Source organism: Phyllobates terribilis, unplaced genomic scaffold (assembly GCF_046119375.1).
Source record: "Phyllobates terribilis strain yellow unplaced genomic scaffold, ASM4611937v1 Scaffold_11__3_contigs__length_659146591, whole genome shotgun sequence".
Classification (NCBI taxonomy): Eukaryota; Metazoa; Chordata; class Amphibia; order Anura; family Dendrobatidae; genus Phyllobates; species Phyllobates terribilis.
Window position 1 is genome coordinate 533,327,285 of NW_027362771.1, and position 20,367 is coordinate 533,347,651.

The 20,367-nt window shown below is 44.5% G+C and overlaps 1 protein-coding gene across 1 annotated transcript in view; it reads left to right on the plus strand.

Annotated features, from left to right (window-relative positions):
- The window catches only part of LOC141165287 (melanin-concentrating hormone receptor 1-like), a 62,133-nt gene that overhangs the window by 19,549 nt on the left and 22,217 nt on the right, over positions 1–20,367 (plus strand). Inside the window, exon 3 of the mRNA XM_073650881.1 lies at positions 19,517–20,068. Within this exon, the coding sequence (XP_073506982.1) occupies positions 19,517–20,068 (552 nt within the window). The remainder of the gene's footprint in view (positions 1–19,516; positions 20,069–20,367) is intronic.

Consider the following 20,367-nt stretch of genomic DNA (forward strand, 5'->3'; position numbering starts at 1 on the left):
TATACAGCAGTACTGAAGAGTGTAACTGTGAATCCAGCTCTGGGGTGAGATAAACACTAAAAATAGGAGAATATACAAACTCTATGCAGATGTCATCCTTGGTCAGATTGGAAGCTAAAACCCCTAACCACTGTGCCACTGTGCTTTTCTTAACTTTGTGCTACAGATGGGAGGAGTAGAAGCCAAACCATGTTGCTAATTTTGAGTAAGTGTTTATCTCACACCAGAGTTGGATTCACAGCTACACTGCTTAGCACTGCTGTATAATGTCCTACATCCTTGTTTTCATGGGTTTCTCCTGGACCCTCTGGTTCCCTTCTACACTTACTCCAAAAAATGTGTTGGTAGGTTAATTGGTTTCCCCCCTCTCCCCAAAAAAATATAAAGATTCCTATCTTAATAAATGTAAATTTATATAAATGTTACAGTTAGTCACACTGAGGTCAGGGACCAATGAGGTTGATGAAAATATCTGTACAGCCCTGCTGAATATATAGACTCATTCTAATAATAATCTTTATTTATATAGCGCCAACATATTCCGCAGCGCTTTACAGTTCAGAGGTTCATATACAACAGTCATAAGTAACAGTTAAAAATAATACAATAATTAAAGCAAATATAATGACGACTCTGCTCATAAGAGCTTACAATCTACAATGAGGTGGGGGTGACACATATATAACATATATAAACCAACATGAATAAATCCGATAAATGAAAGGCATATTAGGAATCTGCTATTTACATATTTGCATTACATCATCATTATAGTCATGTTAATGACCTTAATTGGAAGATGTAGCACATATCTGCATACTTGGCAACATTTTAGGAAAAAAAATCCAAAGAAAATTTTGACTGAGAATAAAAATGATGTGCAAGACGTGAAGTGAACCAAAGCAAATTTGTCACTCAGCTCACGTCCACAATAAACAGGACCCAATCTCATTTGTTATATAACATACTGTATCTATCAAAGGGTATGTAGCTCTTATACCACAATGCATCACAGGCAGAGCAGAGCGGGACGACGCCGGCGACGCTGGAGTCCGGAGCTGAGCAGCGGGTGAGGAGGAGGGAGGTATTTGATTTTTTTTTAATGTATGGAGGCATGAGGGATTGTATGGGGGGGGTGACATCCTGCATGGGGCATTATATGGGGGAGAGGTGACATCCTGCATGGGGCATTATATGGGGGGGTGACATCCTGCATGGGGCATTATATGGGGGGTGACATCCTGCATGGGGCATTATATGGGGGGATGACATCCTGCATGGGGCATTATATGGGGGGATGACATCCTGCATGGGGCATTATATGGGGGGGTGATATCCTGCATGGGGCATTATATGGGGGGGTGACATCCTGCATGGGGCATTATATGGGGGGGTGACATCCTGCATGGGGCATTATATGGGGGGGTGATATCCTGCATGGGGTATTATATGGGGGGGGTGACATCCTGCATGGAGCATTATATGGGGGGATGACATCCTGCATGGGGCATTATATGGGGGGATGACATCCTGCATGGGGTATTATATGGGGGGGTGACATCCTGCATGGGGCATTATATGGGGGGATGACATCCTGCATGGGGCATTATATGGGAGGATGACATCCTGCATGGGGCATTATATGGGGGGGTGATATCCTGCATGGGGCATTATATGGCGGGGTGACATCCTGCATGGGGCATTATATGGGGGGGTGACATCCTGCATGGGGCATTATATGGGGGGGTGATATCCTGCATGGGGTATTATATGGGGGGGTGACATCCTGCATGGAGCATTATATGGGGGGATGACATCCTGCATGGGGCATTATATGGGGGGATGACATCCTGCATGGGGTATTATATGGGGGGGTGACATCCTGCATGGGGCATTATATGGGGGGGTGACATCCTGCATGGGGCATTATATGGGGGTGACATCCTGCATGGGACATTATATGGGGGGATGACATCCTGCATGGGCATTATAAAGAGGGGGGGTTGACATCCTGCATGGGGCATTTTAAAGAGAGGGGGGTGATATCCTGCATGGGGCATTATAAAGAGGGGGGTGACATCCTGCATGGGGCATTATATGGTGGTGGAAAGGGACATCCTGCATGAGGCATTATATGGGGGGGGAGGGACATCCTGCATGGGGCATTATATGGGGGAGGAAGGGACATCCTGCATGGGGCATTATATGGGGGGGAAGGGACATCCTGCATGGGGCATTATATGGGGGGGAAGGGACATCCTGCATAGGGCATTATATGGGGGGAAGGGACATCCTGCATGGGGCATTATATGGGGGGTGACATCCTGCATGGGGCATTATATGGGGGGAGAAGTGATATCCTGCATGGGGCATTATATGGGGGGGAGTGACATCCTGCTTGGGGCATTATATGGGGGGTGACATCCTGCATGGGGCATTATAAGGGGGGGAACAGCCTGCATGGGGCATTATAAGGGGGGAACAGCCTGCATAGGGCATTATGTGGAGTAACAGCCTTAATGGAGCATTATATGAGGGCCAGTACCCTGTATGGAGCGTTATAAGGGGACCAGTATCCTGTACGGAGCGTTATATGGAGGCCAGTATCCTGTACGGAGCGTTTTATGGGGGCCAGTTTTCTGTATGGAGCGTTATATGGGGGCCAGTATTCCGTATGGAGCGTTATATGGGGGCCAGTATTCCGTATGGAGCATTTTATGGGGGCCAGTATTCTGTATGGAGCATTTTATGGGGGCCAGTATACAGTGTGGAGCGATTCGCTGGTTTCTGAGCTATTGTGGAATTTACAATAGATATCATTCATGTAATGTAAGAAGTGAAATCTTTGCATTGTACTATATATATATATTTCTCTGCTGTATCTGTGCATCATGAATCGTGGTATGTGTTAAAGGAGCCCACTGAGACTCTTTCGACCGGGGTCCAGAAAAACCTGGAGCCGGCCCTGCCTTTATGTATATATTTCTAAATAGTATATTTTTTAAAAAGTGTCATACAGTGCTTATAATTGGAGTACAATAGAGTGTTAAAATCAATAGTCCATTTATAATGCCTTGAAAAAATATTCATACCCCATAAACTTTTCCACATTTTTTCACATTCACATTTCACCCACAAACTTAAATATATCTTATATGGATTTTATGTGATATACCAACACAAAGTAGCAAGTAATTGTGAAGTGTACATGGTTTTCTACATATTTTAAAAATATAAGTCTGGAAATTGTCTCATGCATTTGTATTTAGCCGCCCTGAGTCAATACTTTGTAAGACCACTTTTCACTGCAATTACTGCTGAAAGTCTTTCGGGGGATGTCTCTACCAGATTTGCACATCTAGAGCCTGACATTTTTGCCCATTCTTCTTTGCTAACTAACTTTCTTGCTCGAAGGTGAACCTATGCCCCAGTCTCAAGACTTTTGCAACCTTTAACATGTTTTCCTCCAGGATTTCCATGAATTTAGCTCCATTCATCTTCCCATCAACTCTGACCAGCTTCCCTGTCCCCGCTGAAGAAAAGCATCCTCACATTAAGATGCTGCCACCACGTTTGACGGTGGGGATGGTGTTTTCAGGGTGATATGCAGTGTTAGTTTTCCATAAAACATAGCATTTTGCATTTTACCCAAAAAGTTCTACATTGGTCTCATCTGACCAGAGCACCTTATTCCATATGCTAGCCGTGTCTCCTATATGTTTTTTTGCAAATGCGACTTTTTATGGCTTGCTTTCAAAAATGGCTTTCTTCTTGCCACTCTTCCATAAAGACTAGATCTGTGGTAGGACTAAGGCCACGGCCCCACTATCAGTAATTGGTCAGCGTTCGGTCAGTATTTTTTCTCAGGAGTGGGAGCCAAAACCAGGTGAGGAACAATCAGAGAAAAGGTGTAATAGAAACAAGTCACCAATTCTGCATTTATCACCAACTCCTGGTTTTGGCTCCCACTCCTGAGAAAAAATACTGACCTAATACTGACCAAATAGTGATAGTGGGGCCGTGGCTTAATAGTTGTCCTGTGGACAGATTCTCCCACTTGAGTTGTGGATTTCTGCAGCTCTTCCAGAGTGGGCTTCTTGGCTGCTTCTTTAATTAGTGCTCTTCTTGCTTGGGATGGAAGTTTAGGTGGAAGTCCATGTCTCGGTAGGTTTGCAGTTGTGCCATACTCCTTACATTTTTGGATGATGGATTGAAAAGTGTCCCATGAGATGTTTAGAGCTTGGGCTATTTTTTTTTTCAATAGTCCGAAAAAAAACATCACTCACATCATCCATGAAAGAAAGGGGGCTTTATTTCAATCTATAATAAAATTAATGAAATTCACACAGCAGTACTCAGCAAGGCATGGAAGGACACTACAAAAAATGATTTCAGTCAACGCTTTTCTGACCAGTGCCGTCCTTAGTCTCAGCTTTCAATTATAGATTGAAATAAAGCGCTCTTTCTTGTATGGCTGAAGTGAGTGCTGGTCTGTTTTTGGACTATTTCTGCTTTGATTTTTTTGACCGTGCACAAAACAGGTGAGCTGAACTCTTTTTTCACTATTTTTTTTATAACCTAACTCTGCTTTACTTTTTCTCCACAACTTAATCCCTGACCTGCCTGGTGCATTTGCGTTTCTTGGTTTTCATGATGCTGTGTGATCACTAATGTACTCAAACAAACCTCTGAGGCCTTCACAGATTAGCTATAGCTGTAATGAGAATGAATTATACACAGGTGGACTTAGTTTACGAATTATGTGACTTCTGGCGGCAATTGGTCACTCAGGATTTTATTTAGGGGTCTCAGACTGCATGGGGCTGAATTCAAATGCACCTCAAAATATTCAGATTTATATTTTTAAAATAATTAGAAAACCGTGTATCTTTTCCTCTACACTTCACAAATACTTGGTACTTAATGTATGTATAACACATAAAATTCCAATAAAATACATTTAAATTTGTGGGTATCATGTGAAAATTGTGGAAAAGTTCACGGGTATGAATACTTTTTCAAGGCACTGTAAATAGTGCTGTGGTAAAGTGACTTGCTCGGCTCTCCGGAGGCAGACACAGGACACACGGTTGGGGTAAAACTTCCTGCGGGTTTATTATGCGGCATAAACTCCAGCAGCGTCCCATAAAAAATAAACAGGCCCTCTCGGGGTTAACGAGAAAACAAAAGAGAAAGTACAACAGAGTCTATTAGCAAGCAAGGCTCGGTCTGCTCCAGGTAGCACAGCGAAGTCTTCAGCAACACCAGTCCTCCGGTGTTGCTCTCTGGCTTCAGCCCAACACAGCCTGGAGACTTCCTTCTCCAAGCCACACACTACACAGAGCAAACTACTGACTGAGTATTTAACCCTGCTCAGCCACACCCTGAGGGGAGGTAGGGGAATGGCCTTCCACCCTCTTTGCCATTCCCATAAAACCACACCCTTTAACCCCTTTCTGGCCTGAGGCGTATTAGTACGCCCCAGGCCATCACCCCCGGTTCAGTGAGGGCTCCGGCGGTGAGCCCGCACTGAACCGGGCACATGTCAGCTGATTATTACAGCTGACATGTGCCCGCAACAGCCGGGGGAGGAATCGCGATCCACCTGCGGCTGTTAGCATGTTAAATGCCGCTGTCAATCTCTGACAGCGGCATTTAACAGCGCCACGCCAGAAGCGCATCACTTACCCCGCCCATCGGTGACCCTGTCACGTGATCGCGGGTCACCGATGGGTGGTCATGACAACCCTGGGTCTGCAGCAGAACCCAGTGGTTGTCATGTAAAGATCGCTATGAGCGCCACCTAGTGGTCGGCTCTTATAGCACAGGAGCATTTCTGCTACATAGAGGTGATCTGTTCATCACCTCTATGTGGCAGAGGCGATCAGACAGTTGCGGCTTCTAGTCTCCTATGGAGACTATAGAAGCATGCAGAAAGTGTAAAAAAAATGTTTTTAAAAATATTAAAAAAATTAAAAAAAATATAAAAGTTTAAATCACCCCCCTTTTGCCCCATTCAAAATAAAATAATAAAAAATAAACCCCACATACACATATTTGGTATCGCCGCGTTCAGAATCACCCGATCTATCAATATAAAAAAATAATCCGATCGGTAAACGGCGTAACGAGAAAAAAATTCCAAACGCCAGAATTATTTTTTTTGGGTCGCCGCAACATTGCAATAAAATGCAATAACAGGTGATTAAAACATCGTATCTACCCCAAAATGGTATAAATAAAAACGTCAGCCCAGCGCGCAAAAAATAAGTCCTCACCCGGCCCCAGATCCTGAAAAATGGAGACGCTACGGGTCTCGGAAAATGGCACCATTTTTTTTGTTTAGCAAATTTTGGATTTTTTTTTCACCACTTAAATAAAAAAGAACCTATACATGTTTGGTGTCTACGAATTCGCAATGACCTGGAGAATAATAATGGCAGGTCAGTTTTAACATTCAGTGCACGTGGAAAGAAAAAAAGAACAAAAAACAACTGTGGAATTGCATTTTTCTTGCAATTTCACTGAACTTGGAATTTTTTTCTCGTTTTCCAGTACACGATATGGTAAAACTAGTAATGGCGTTTAAAAGTACAACTTGTCCCACAAAAAGTAAGCCCTCAAATGGCAATATTGCCCAAAAAATAAAAACGCTATGGCTCTGGGAACAAGGGGAGCAAAAAACGAAAATGCAAAAACGGAAAATCTCAAGGTCGCGAAGGGGTTAAGAGAGTTAACCCCCAGCATATAACATGCTGACAGAAATTTAGTAGGTTTCAGTTCACACAGGAGAGTAACCTGAGTGACACATACATTCCCTCGTATATCATACCAGTGACTCTGTTACAGTGCATATAGGGTCCACATAAATAATACATACAGCTCCAAGATAAATAGTGCCTACAGAAGTCAGCTAAATGGTGAATACAATATGCCGATAAATAGTGTGATACAGCATCCAGGTAAATAGTGCTATAGAGTGACCAGATAAATAAAGCTTACTGTACCAAGATACAGTTATATGAAAAAGTTTGGGCACCCCTATTAATCTTAAGCTTAATGTTTTATAAAAATTGGTGTTTTTGCAACAGCTATTTCAGTTTGATATGTGTAATAACTGTTGGACACAGTAATGTTTCTGCCTTGAAATGAGGTTTTTTGTACTAACAGAAAATGTGCAATCTGCATTCAAACAAAATTTGACAGGTGCATAAGTATGGGCACCTCACCAGAAAAGTGACATTAATATTTAGTAGATCCTCCTTTTGCAAAAATAACAGCCTCTAGTCGCTTCCGGTAGCTTTTAATGATTTCCTGGATCCTGGATGAAGGTATTTTTGACCATTCCTCTTTACAAAACAATTCCAGTTCAGTTAAGTTTGATGGTCACCGAGCATGGACAGCCCTCTTCAAATGATCCCACAGATGTTCAATGATATTCAGGTCTGAGGACTGGGATTGCCATTCCAGAACATTGTAATTGTTCCTCTGCATGAATGCCTGAGTAGATTTGGAGCGGTGTTTTGGATTATTGTCTTTCTGAAAGATCCATCCCCTGCGTAACTTCAACTTTATCACTGATTCTTGAACATTATTGTCAAGAATCTGCTGATACTGAGTGGAATCCATGCGTCCCTCAACTTTAACAAGATTCCCAGTGCCGGCATTGGCCACACAGCCCCAAAGCATGATGGAACCTCCATCAAATTTTACTGTGGGTAGCAAGTGTTTTTCTTGGAATGCTGTGTGTTTTTGCTGCCATGCATAACGCCTTTTTGTATGACCAAACAACTCAATCTTGGTTTCATCAGTCCACAGGACCTTCTTCCAAAAAGAAATTGGCTTCTCCAAATGTGCTTTTGCATACCTCAGCCGACTCTGTTTGTGGCGTGCTTGCAGAAACGGCTTCTTTTGCATCACTCTCCCATACAGCTTCTCCTTGTGCAAAGTGCGTTGTATAGTTGACCGATGCACAGTGACACCATCTGCAGCAAGTTGATGCTGCAGCTCTCTGGAGGTGGTCTGTGGATTGTCCTTGACTGATCTCACCATTCTTCTTCTCTGCCTCTCTGATGTTTTTCTTGGCCTGCCACTTCTAGCCTTAACAAGAACTGTCCCTGTGTTCTTCCATTTCCTTACTATGTTCCTCACAGTGGAAACTGACAGGTTAAATCTCTGAGACAGCTTTTTGCATCCTTCCCCTGAACAACTATGTTGAATAATCTTTGTTTTCAGAACATTTGACAGTTGTTTTGAGGAGCCCATGATGCCACTCTTCAGAGGAGATTCAAACAGGAGAACAACTTGCAAGTGGCCACTTTAAGTAGCTTTTCTCATGATTGCATACACCTGGCTATGAAGTTCAAAGCTCATTGAGGTTACAAAACAGAAAAAAGTGCGTTAGTAAGTCAGTAAAAAGTAGGTAGGAGTATTTAAAACAAGAAAATGATAAGGGTGCCCATACTTATGCACCTGTCAAATTTTGTTTGAATGCAGATTGCACATTTTCTGTTAGTACAATAAACCTCATTTCAAGGCAGAAACATTACTGTGTCCAACAGTTATTACATATATCAAACTGAAATAGCTGTTGCAAAAACACTAATTTTTATAAAACATTAAGCTTAAGATTAATAGGGGTGCCCAAACTTTTTCATATGACTGTATATAATGCTATACGGTGGAGTATGCCCTAAGCTTTAGTGATAAATCTGTAACAAGTTTCCCCCACCTATCATTTGACTTTTTTAAAAACTGGTATACTGCATCTTATGTGGCAGAGAGGTCTTTGAGGGAGACTGAACAGAGGGCTCTTTGAGTGTGACTGAACAGAGGGCTCTTTGAGTGTGACTGAACAGAGGGCTCTTTGAGCGTGACTGAACATAGGGCTCTTTGAGCGTGACTGAACAGAGGGCTCTTTGAGCGTGACTGCTCAGCTCTGATTAATGCGTAGTCGCTGCTGCCGAGAACTGCAGATCAGCATAGAAGCTGATCAGCAGCTCTGTGCAGCAACTGCTATCCATACATTTAATATTTACATCCATTCACCTTTGTAACTGTGAGCTACACTCACCTATCTGACATTGATGACTAGTGTTGAGCGATACCTTCCGATATCAGGAAATATCGTATCGGATTGGATCGGACCGATACCCAAAAAAAAACACAAACACCCAGAAAAAAGTCCTTTAATTGAAATAAACACACAATTTTTTATTGTTCTAAATTAAACCATACTCACCATCACGCCCATTCCAGCTGAAGCCAACGATCTCCTGCAATAAAAGTAAAATAATAAACCAACATCATCCTTACCTTTCCATGGTTCCCAGGACAGCTTCAGCTCTGCTACATCGAGATGACAGGCTGGACCGCAGCCGAAAGCTGCCATCCAGCCTGTCATCCCGCAGACACTGAGAAGCGCAGGCATGCTTGCGCTCCTCAGTGTCTGGCTGTGACGGCATCCAGATGAGCCGAGGTCATGTCCAATGAACTCAGCTCACCTCATGCACGTCACTGACAGCGTGGGAGAATTCTCACGCTGAAGCGCTGAGTGCAGGAGAATTTTCCCACGCTGTCAGTGACGTGCATGAGGTGAGCCGAGTTCATTGGACATGACCTCGGCTCATCTTTATGCCGTCACAGCGAGACACTGAGGAGCGCAAGCATGCCTGCGCTTCTCAGTGTCTGCGGGATGACAGGCTGGATGGCAGCGTTCTGCTGCGGTCCAGCCTGTCATCTCGATGTAGCAGAGCTGAAGCTGTCGTGGGAACCATGGAAAGGTAAGGATGAGGTTGGTTTATTATTTTTCTTTTATTGCAGGTGATCGTTGGCTTCAGCTGGAATGGGCGTGATGGTGAGTATGGTTTAATTTAGAACAATAAAAAATTGTGTGTTTATTTCAATTAAAGGACTTTTTTCTGGGTGTTTGTGTTTTTTTTAAATACTTTACTAGAAATTCATGGTGGTCATGTCTAATATTGGCGTGACCCCATGAATTTCGGGCGTAGGGTCAGCTGATAATGCCAAGCTGGCCCTAACCCCTTTATTACCCAGTGAGCCACCGCACCAGGGCCCTGGATGAGTTGGGTACAGCGCCAGAAGATGGCGCTTCTATGAACGCGCCATTTTCCGGGGTGGCTTCGGGCTGCAATTTGCAGCGGGTGGGGCCCAGAAAGCTTGGGCCTCCCAGCGCTGCGAATTCCAGCCCCCAGCTGCCTAGTTGTACCCGGCTGGACACAAAAACAGGGCGAAGCCCCACGTCAAATTTTTTTTAATTATTTCATGAAATAATTTAAAAAAAAAGGGCTTCCCTATATTGTTGTGTCCGGCCAGGTACAAATAGGCAGCTGGTGGTTGGGGGCTGCCCGTTCCTGCCTGCTGTACCTGGCTGGACACAAATATAGTGCGAAGCCCCATGTCAATTTTTTTTAAATTATTTCATGAAATAATTTAAAAAAAAGGGCTTCCCTATATTGTTGTGTCCGGCCAGGTACAAATAGGCAGCTGGGAGTTGGGGGCAGCCCGTTCCTGCCTGCTGTACCTGGCTGGCATACAAAAATATGGCAAAGCCCACGTCAAAATTTTTGGGAAAAATTAATTAAAAAACAAATAATAATTTAGGGACTGCATCTTTATTAACCCCTCAAGTGTCATTTAGTGTTAAAATAAAGGATTTATTAAAAATAAAATTAGCGTGGGATCCCCCATAATTTTAGTCTCTAGCGGAGGTTAAGCAGATGGCTGGGGCAGATGTTTGAAGCCTGGGAAGGGGGTAATACCCACGGGGCTTCCCAGGCTTCTAATATCAGCCCCCAGCTGAATACCTACCCTTTACTAGCTATTAAAATGGGAGACCCCCCCAAAAAATGACGTGGGGTCCCCCCTATTTTAATAGCTAGCAAAGGCTAGGCAGACAGCTGGGGGGTGATATTAATAGCCCAGGAAGGGTGCCATGAATATTGGCCCCCTCCCAGGCTAGAAACACCAGCCGTCAACCGCCCCAGAAATGGCGCATCCATAGGATGCGCCAATTCTGGCACTTAGCCTCGCTCTTCCACGCTGCCCTGGTGTGGTGGCAGGGGGTAATAGTGGTGGGGTTCATGTCAGCGCCAGCTGCCATGAAGCCCAGGTTAGTAATGATGGGCGTCTATAAGACACCCCCATTACTAACCTACAAAGTGTTAAAAATAAAAAACACACTACACCCAGAAAAAAAAAAAATATTTGAAATAAAACACACCATTTTATTTAATTCTTAGTTTACTAAAAAAAAAATAGTTACCTGTCCACGTTCCTGCGCTGATCTCCCATGCACAGTTGTCACATCTGGAGATGTGACAGCTGTCATTGCTGCTGTAAGCTCACGCTGCCGGGAACACGTCCGCTCCCGGCAGCGGGAGCCACTGACTGAGGTCACCGGAGTGCATTCAGTCAGCGCAGCTCCGGAGACCTCCTTTACGGCACTACTGTACCGTGGGAATTTCTCACGGTACAGCGGGGCCGTAAAGCAGCTAACCGGAGCAGCGCTGCCTGATCTCCGGCGAACCCGCTTATGCAATGACGGGGCTGCTTTACGGCCCCACCATTCTAGCGGCGGCAGCGGTTCAGAGCGGTCACATTCTATGTGGCTGCTCTAAACTGGAGATCATCGTGGGACACTTGTGGACTACTACGGACGGGTAAGGATAAGGTTGTGGTTTATTATTTTATATTTTATTACAGGAGATCGATGGCTTCGGGGAATTAGGTGTCTAGGTGAGTATAGGTGTAGTTTTTTATTTTTTACTTTATTTTAGGTGGCGATCGGCGGGGACAGGTAATGTATAAACTAATTTATTGTAGGTAACCACTGGTCACCAATGACATGTATTTAAAATTTATTGGGGACCATGGAGCAGTTTAAATAGCAGGATCAGGCTGATGGGAACTACTGCTCCCATCGAGCTGATCCTGCTGGCACGAGTGGACGGGGGACAGACATAGGCCGATGGGAGTACTAGTGTCACATCGGCCTATGTTTGCCTGCACGCAGACACCGGCAGACATCGCACACACCCGCAGACACCGCGCACACCCGCAGACATCGCACAGACACCGCGCACACCCGCACACATCGCACAGACACCCACACACACTAATCATGACGGGTCTGGGAGGTGAGGCTGACCTGTGCGACCGTGGGAAAGTTCATGTGAGTTCATGCAATGCAGTCAAGCATGAACTCACATGAACCCTCCAAGGGCACCGCGGCGACTTCAAATGAACAGCTGATCAGCATCACCTGATACCTCAGCTGTTCATTTGAAATAACCGGCGGGAAAGCGCAGCACAGAACGGGAAAGCCGGCGGTGAAGTCTTTTCACTGCCGGCTTCCCCGCCCGGGTCCTTCGCTCCTTGGTGCTGCGCTCCCCGCCCGGTCCTAACTTACGATCGGGATGGGAGGTGGTGAGGGGAGCGGAGGATCGGGGTGGGAGGCTGCGGGGAAGCGAGTATGGGGCTGTGTGATTGTTTAAAAGCCGGCGGCTTTTTACCGCCCGCCGGCTTTTAAACAATCAGGAGAATTCTCTCACGCTGGGATGGCATTCTGATTACAGGCTGGATCGCAGCTGAGCGCTGCCATCCAGCTTGTCATCCTTCAGAGACACTGCAGAGCGCAGGCATTATGGGAACTTCCGATTCCGGTATTCGATATTGTAAAAGTATCGAAATTAAGTATCGGAATTCCGATACCGCGAATATCGGCCGATACCCGATATTTCAGTATCGGAATGCTCAACACTATTGATGACCTATCCTGTAATTTGCCTGGAGAACCCCTTTAACAATTTGATTACATTTCATAAAGATTGAGCTACCTTCAGACAAGAGTCAGGATTATGCAAAGTAAGTATTATGAGTGAAACAAGAAAGAGATGAGGATTATAAAATCGTAACTGTCATTTTATGTGACTTTTCAGACTAATCTGTATTGTATGTGTATTTGAGGAATAACATTATTTCTGAGATTTTTATGAGTAGTATCCTTAATTTTTCACCAGTTTTGCCCCTTGGCAAACTCAATCTCTGATTTTCAGTTGCCTCTGTGTTACGATACTGGCATAGCACTAATGGAATCCAGTGGCCGAAGGAGCACGAGCAGGATCAGCAAGCGGTAGTAGAAATTCTTGGAGTTAGCAAAGGAGTTGTAGGAAACAATCCGTAGATAGGTGAGAACAGTCTGGGTAGGAGCTGGACACTGGAACTAGACTAAACAGCTAGACAAAATACTCAAGCAATGAGTGAGAGATCCATGCAGCTTTAAGTAGGCCCATACAGGAAACAAGATGGAAACAGAATCTGACATCTTAATAAAGGGCAATTACAGGACACAGCAGCAGCCTCCAGTGGTAAGGCGTGGTATTGCAGCACAATTATTAAGGTAGCAGCCACTAGTACTCAAACTGTAGAAGGACAACAGGAAACCTGACACTGAGCTAGTAGTTGGAAACTGCTATGATACCCTGCACACAGACAGGGATTCCTGCTCTCCTATCTCTATCTAGCACATCACATGTTCAGAAGCAGCAGAATGGAGCACATTATACATCAATGCTGAGCAGTGTAGTTGTGAATCCAGCTCTGGGCTAATATAAACACCATAGCTGGGTTTACACTGCATTATGTCAGCCATTAAACAGCCATTGATCAGCTACATTTATGTTGTTTAATAGCACAGGTCTACAAAAAAATATTTTTGTAATCATCGCAGTTGACCTTGTACTTTTCTGAATCATTTTTTTGTTCTGATTTAAAAAATGTATATAGTTTTTCTGTAGCAGGTATAGTTTCTACGGAGCAGCATCATTATTATAAGGTATAGGAAACATTAAGAAAACAGTAATCTACATATCAGAAAAAAATGCTTGACCTTACAAAACAGTTTTTACTGAACCAAAATAATTTCACATGCAAAATAGAAACCAAAATATGAGCAAAAATTAAAAGTGCTTGACATTATACTGTCGTTGATACGATTTTTCAGGGTTGTCCCTATATAACATCCAACAGTAATCTGCCATCATTGAGTCATTCCAAAAACCCTGGTAGCGGTGTACTATTAGTGTAATGTCCTGGTGAAACCGCTCGCCTTGTTTAGCGCTGACATGCCCAAGATTTGGAGGGAAGAAATCTAAATGTGAATGCAAAAAAGTGCGACATCCAAAACACTGGTATGCATTCAGCAGTTCCTCAACACCTTCAACATATTCTGGAGATTTATTTTTTCCTAAGAAGTTTTCACAGATCCACTTGAAGCTTTTCCAAGCTCTCAATTCCTTATCATTTAGAGTTCCTTCAAACACATCATCTCTCATAAGCTCCCTGATGTGAGGACCAACAAATACCATTTCCTTCAGTTTTGCTGGTGAAATGCTGGAGAATTTCTGTGAAATGTACTGGAACCCTTGTGAATTTGTCTTTGCCATGGTTTCACAAAGTTTTTAATCAATCCCAACGTTATATGTAGTGGAGGAAGAAAGATTTTTGTTGGAGCAACTAAAGGATTATGCTGTACATTGTGTCTACCTGGAGCATAGATGTTTCTCTGTCCCCAATCACGTCGAACATGATGCTGTACTGTATTTCTACTGTCCCATAAACACAAGAAGCAACAATATATTTTGTGAAACCTCCTTGCATTCCCATTAGCAGACCAATCACTTTCAAATCTCCATTGATATTCTAATGATGATGCTTATATTGTATAGCATCCAAAACAACTGACAGATTTTCCTAACTTTCCTTTAGATGACATGAGTGAGCAATAGGGAGTGATGGTTTCATATTTCCATTGTGAAGCAACACTGCTTTCAAACTTCTCTGGGATGAGTCAATAAACAATCGCCAATCTGCAACAAAATACTCTTGATTCAGTTCTTCAAAGAGGCCATTCACATTGTTACAGTACACCCAGGGGCGGACACAGACTGTAGTGAGCCCCTGTGCAAGAATTTTTTTGGGGCCCCCCCCCTGCCCTTCATAGGGGGCACGAAGGCCCGCCCCCCTCCCCGTGCATCTCTCATCCCCCCGTGCATCTCTGATTCCCCCCACTCCTAGTTAATTGTATTTAAAAAAAATAAAACTTGTTATACTTACCCCCAGGGCGGGCTCCAGGTTTTTGTGGGCCCTGGGCGACAGAGTTTCAGTGGGCCCCTTTAACACATACCATGATTCATGATGCACAGATACCGCAGATAAATATATATATATAGTACAAGGCCAAGGATTAAACTTCTTACATTACATGAGCGATATCTATTGTAAATTTCACAATAGCTCAGAAACCGGCGAATCCTCACAGCGCACAGTGCAGACCGGACAGTATAGTCCTCCATACAGTATTATGGGCACCATATAATGCTCCATACAGGATACTGACCCCCTTATAATGCTCCATACAGGATATTGGTCCCCATATAATGCTCCATACAGGATACTGGTCCCCATATAACGCTCCATACAGGATACTGGTCCCCATATAACACTGCATACAGAATACTGGCCCCCATATAATGCTCCATACAGAATACTGACCCCCATATAACGCTCCATACAGAATACTGACCCCCATATAACGCTCCATACAGAATACAGGCCCCCATATAATGCTCCATACAGGATACTAGCCCCCATATAACGCTCCATACAGAATACTGGCCCCCATATAACGCTCCATACAGAATACTGGTCCCCATATAACGCTCCATACAGAATACTGTCCCCCATATAACGCTCCATACAGAATACTGACCCCCATATAACGCTCCATACAGAATATTGGCCCCCATGTAACACTCCATGCAGGCTGTTCCCCCCTTATAATGCCCCATGCAGGATGACACCCCCCTTTTAATGCCCTATGCAGGATGTCACCTCTACCCCCCATAAAATGCCCCATGCAGGATGTCACCTCTCCCCCCGATATAATGCCCTTTAAAGGATGTCACTTCCCCCCTTTTCAATGCCCCATGCAGTATGTCAGACCACCCCCTCCCTTATAATGCCCCATGCAGGATGTCACACCCCCCTCCTTATAATGCCCCATGCAGTATGTCACACACCCACCCCCCATATAATGCCCCATGCAGGATGTCACTTCCCCCCCATATAATGCCCCATGCAGGACGTCACTTCCCCCCCATATAATGCCTCATGCAGGATGTCACCTCTCCCCCCCATATAATGTCCCATGCAGGATGTCACCCCCCCATATAATGCCCCATGCAGGATGTCACCTCTCCCCTCATATAATGCCCCATGCAGGATGTCACTCCACACCCCATATAATGCCCCATGCAGGATGTCACCTCTCCCTTCATATAATGCCCCATGCAGGATGTCACCCCCCCCTATAATGCCCCATGCAGGATGTCACCCCCCCATATTATGCCCCATGCAGGATGTCATCCCCCTATAATGCCCCCTGCAGTATGTCACCCCCCCATATAATGCCCCATGCAGGATGTCACACCACCACCCCCCCCATATAATGCCCCATGCAGGATGTCACACCCACTCTCCCTCCCACAATATAATGCCCCATGCCCCCATTCATAAAAAAAAAATCAAATACTCACCTCACTTCTCACCTGATGCTGATCCGTACTCCAGCGTTGCGCGCATCTTCCCGCTCTGCACTGTGACAGGTCAGGAGAGAGCGCGCGCGGTGTAAACATATCACCGCGCCCTCTGACCTGAGACGTCACAGTCAGAGGACGCGGAAGACGCTGCGGAGGCACGGGGAGGGGTAAATATTGTGCCGGCGCCGTCACATGACCGGAGATGTCCCTGCGCTCAGCATGGGGCCGGGGGCCCATGCTGAGCGCAGGGACATCTCCGGTCATGTGACAGCTGGGGGTCCTGCGGGGGGGGGCCCCATGAGGAGACGCACAAGAGGGGGGCCCCAACGGGGCTCCGAGGGGGCCCCGACCGGCCGGGCCCCATGCTGGAGTCAGGGCAGTCATGCCCTGATGGCGGCCCTGCTGGAGGGGCCCCCTCTCCCTCGGGGGCCCCCGTTCAATGAACCGGCTGCACGGGTGGTAGGTCCGCCCCTGAGTACACCATTGGTCCATCAACTGTGAAAAATTGTGTTACACTGTTATTTCTGTTTCGATATTAACACACTTTGACATTATCATGAAGAAGATTCTTCTGTTTCAACCTAGATGCAAGAAGTTCGGCTTTATCTTTTGACAATGACAGGTCTCTGATGAGATCATTTAATTCATGTTGAGTAAAGCATTCTGGCTGCTCCATCAGGTACATACTCATCATGACTTGAGGTCTCCATGCCTTCGCTAGTAGCTTCAGCTCCATATTCTACTTAAATTTCATCCAATCCAGACAACGGTGATACAGGAACTGTCAAGGTAACATCATGTGGAACTGGCCTAATCGCAGATTCAAGTTCAGGGTAATTAATCTTATGTTGGTTCTTTGTAGAAAAGCCCTTCAGTTTGACAAAACAAAAGTAGCAGTCATCACTATGATTTTTGGGTTCTCTCCAAATCATGGGAACAGCAAATGGCATAGCCACTTTCCTCATATTCAACCAGTCACGAAGACCATTTGAACAACTTGAGCATATCACACGAGGGGCCCAGATTTTGTCTTGATCACCAAGTGGACAGTTAAAGTCCGTCTGGTACATCATTTTAATATCGTGAGTGATTGAATGTACTTGGCCTTTTGGTGTAAAAGAACCACACACATGGCAGAATCTGTCCTGATGATTGATACACTGTCGGTGCATCTTTCTCCTTTAAATCAGATCAAACAGTAGAGTAAGTTCAGTTCAATGGTGGTGACAAACTCAAAAAAAAAATGTGATGAGCCGGTATGTAGATATTTCCCCAGAGATGACAGAGGCAGCTTGTATTTAGAACTGATTTTACTGGAGGTAATCTGGTAGATAACTATATACTGGTGTGAGGTAAATGGGTCAGCCTATTCCTTACAGATGAACACTTGCAGACAGGCAGTTTCTCAGTGTGATATTGGCTGCTTTCAGGTTCTCCCTCTGTGGAGACCGTCACTCAGTTACACCTCAGTGTTAGAGGCCTGTAGAGGCCTGTCTCCTGTCACAGTCTCACATACCAGTCCTTGCTGCCATCACCATCCTTTTTTCTGACTGACTCAAATCTTACCACCTCATAACAGTTAGCTCCTCCCCATAACATGTGACTTTCCGAGAAGCAGCCATTGGCTGACTGCACTGTCAATACTCCTTCCCATAAAACTCACTAAAAACTTTACTGATGCTGTAAGAAAATTCACAATTAAGTACGACAAGCAAAGAAATGGGAATAACGTAGAAAAACCACATACATTCAAAATGTAGAAATAACGTAATACCAAAAATGCTTCTATATCAGAGACTTTATGTGATAGAGCAAAACTAAGCATATTTTTGGAATCAGCACACCAAACTCCATAAAACAGACATATTACCTTTGCTGATGATTTTTTTGTGTTGACCAGTGTAGTCTTAGTTTAGGCCAACAGAGCACACTACCATGAACACAGAATAAGCGTTGATATAATAATTCTGTGCACAGAGAACATCATGTTATCGGCGGCACAGCTACAGAAGACAAACCACTGCCTGCTTAAAAGTCATCTTCAAAGACGAATGGCCATTTTGCTCATTGTTGGATGATTGCCAGCCTGTTTAAACACACTGATAATCGGGAAACAAGCGTTCCTAGGAATGCTCATTCTCAATTATCGGCCTGTCTAAATGGACCCTTTCACAAAAGCAGGAGTATGGTTTGGGTACATCTGCATCTCTCTCTCCCTCTGCTCCTTCCTCCGGCCCTCTACATAAAGTTCAATCGGTAGCTGTAATTTGTTCCTTCAAGAAGCTGCGAGTCTGTCTTGTTTCAAGCAAGACTAAGCTTTAGCAGTTTTTCAGAGTGAATGATAAAATCAGGATATGTGGGAGAAGAATTTGCTTATAAGTGGAGAAAGAAGTACATTTCTCTTATAAAATATAATACAAAGTTACCTATAGTTAGTTGTAATAACTATTTATGCAAAGTTTGTTAAAAAGTCTGTGTCCACTTACAGTTTCTTATGGATATTACGTGAGCTAGTTATAGCTAAGCTAAGTTATAGGCTAAGGATTGTTTATGGGGTGTCCTGAAGGAATTTATAAGGTTAGTATTCATGGGGCACATGTGTGTATAGTATTTACTGGGCATCTGTGGCTAAAGTATGGCTTAGGGCTGATATATAATGTTATAGAATCATTTGTGACTTATTATCAGAAACTGTTGGGCCAAATAAGAATCTGAATGTGCCGCAACACTTTCACCATTTTCTGTTTTTGTTGTTTTTTGGGAGGAAGGGGGTGTAATTGAATCCTTCCATGTTTTTTTATAATAGTGCAACACCTAGCACCGCTGTTTAACAGATCCACACTCTCATATGCACTTCTATCCAATGACGTACCGATCTTTCTCTTCCTTGTTTACAGATATGTAGCAGTGGTGCACTCTTCTACCGTGGGCCAACGACGGAGTGTGCGTTGTACGTGGATAGTAACTGGCTGTGTTTGGCTGTGTTCCCTTCTCCTCAGTACTCCGGCTCTCCTCTACTCTGGAGTCAGATGGGGAGATGGCGTGGCCCTGTGCGTATTGGATCTTCCTGGTGCTCCGCCATCCCTTTACTGGTACACACTGATGCACAGCCTCCTGACTTTTCTACTGCCTTTATCAGTCATAGTAGTATTGTACTCCCTCACTCTTCACCACCTCTCTCGGGTCATGAGAAGAGTCCAAAGGGCACCATCTCAGCGCAGTCGGAGGGTTACACGTATGGCTCTGGCTATTGTGGCTGCATTTCTGTTCTGCTGGGCTCCTTTCCATGCAGTGCAGCTTGTTAATCTGTTCTCCACTGGACCTCCTTCAGCCTCTACTTTCTACCTCAACCAAGCTGCTATTTGCCTAGGCTATGCTCATAGCTGTGTCAGTCCTCTGCTGGTTATCTGCTGTACTGAGGGCTTCCGAGAACGCCTCCCGCATGCACGGTGAGCACTTTTAGTAATTTTCCTATGGATAAAAGTTTATGGTACTCGCCTGTTATACAACAGTATAATGAGACCCCTAAACCACCTAAAGAAAAGTTGTCAGGGGTCTCCTGACATTTCTATTTTAGTGAATACCTGTATTCTTCACGAAATACAATTCTGGACACAAATTAGTTTTATTTCACAGCTAAAAAAAATTATCAAGTATCACTTATGACTGGTGGCTACCAGAGATTTGTGAATGGTTTTGAGATGAATTTTATGAAATTCGCAAGTCCTGGCGAATTCGATTGGAGCGA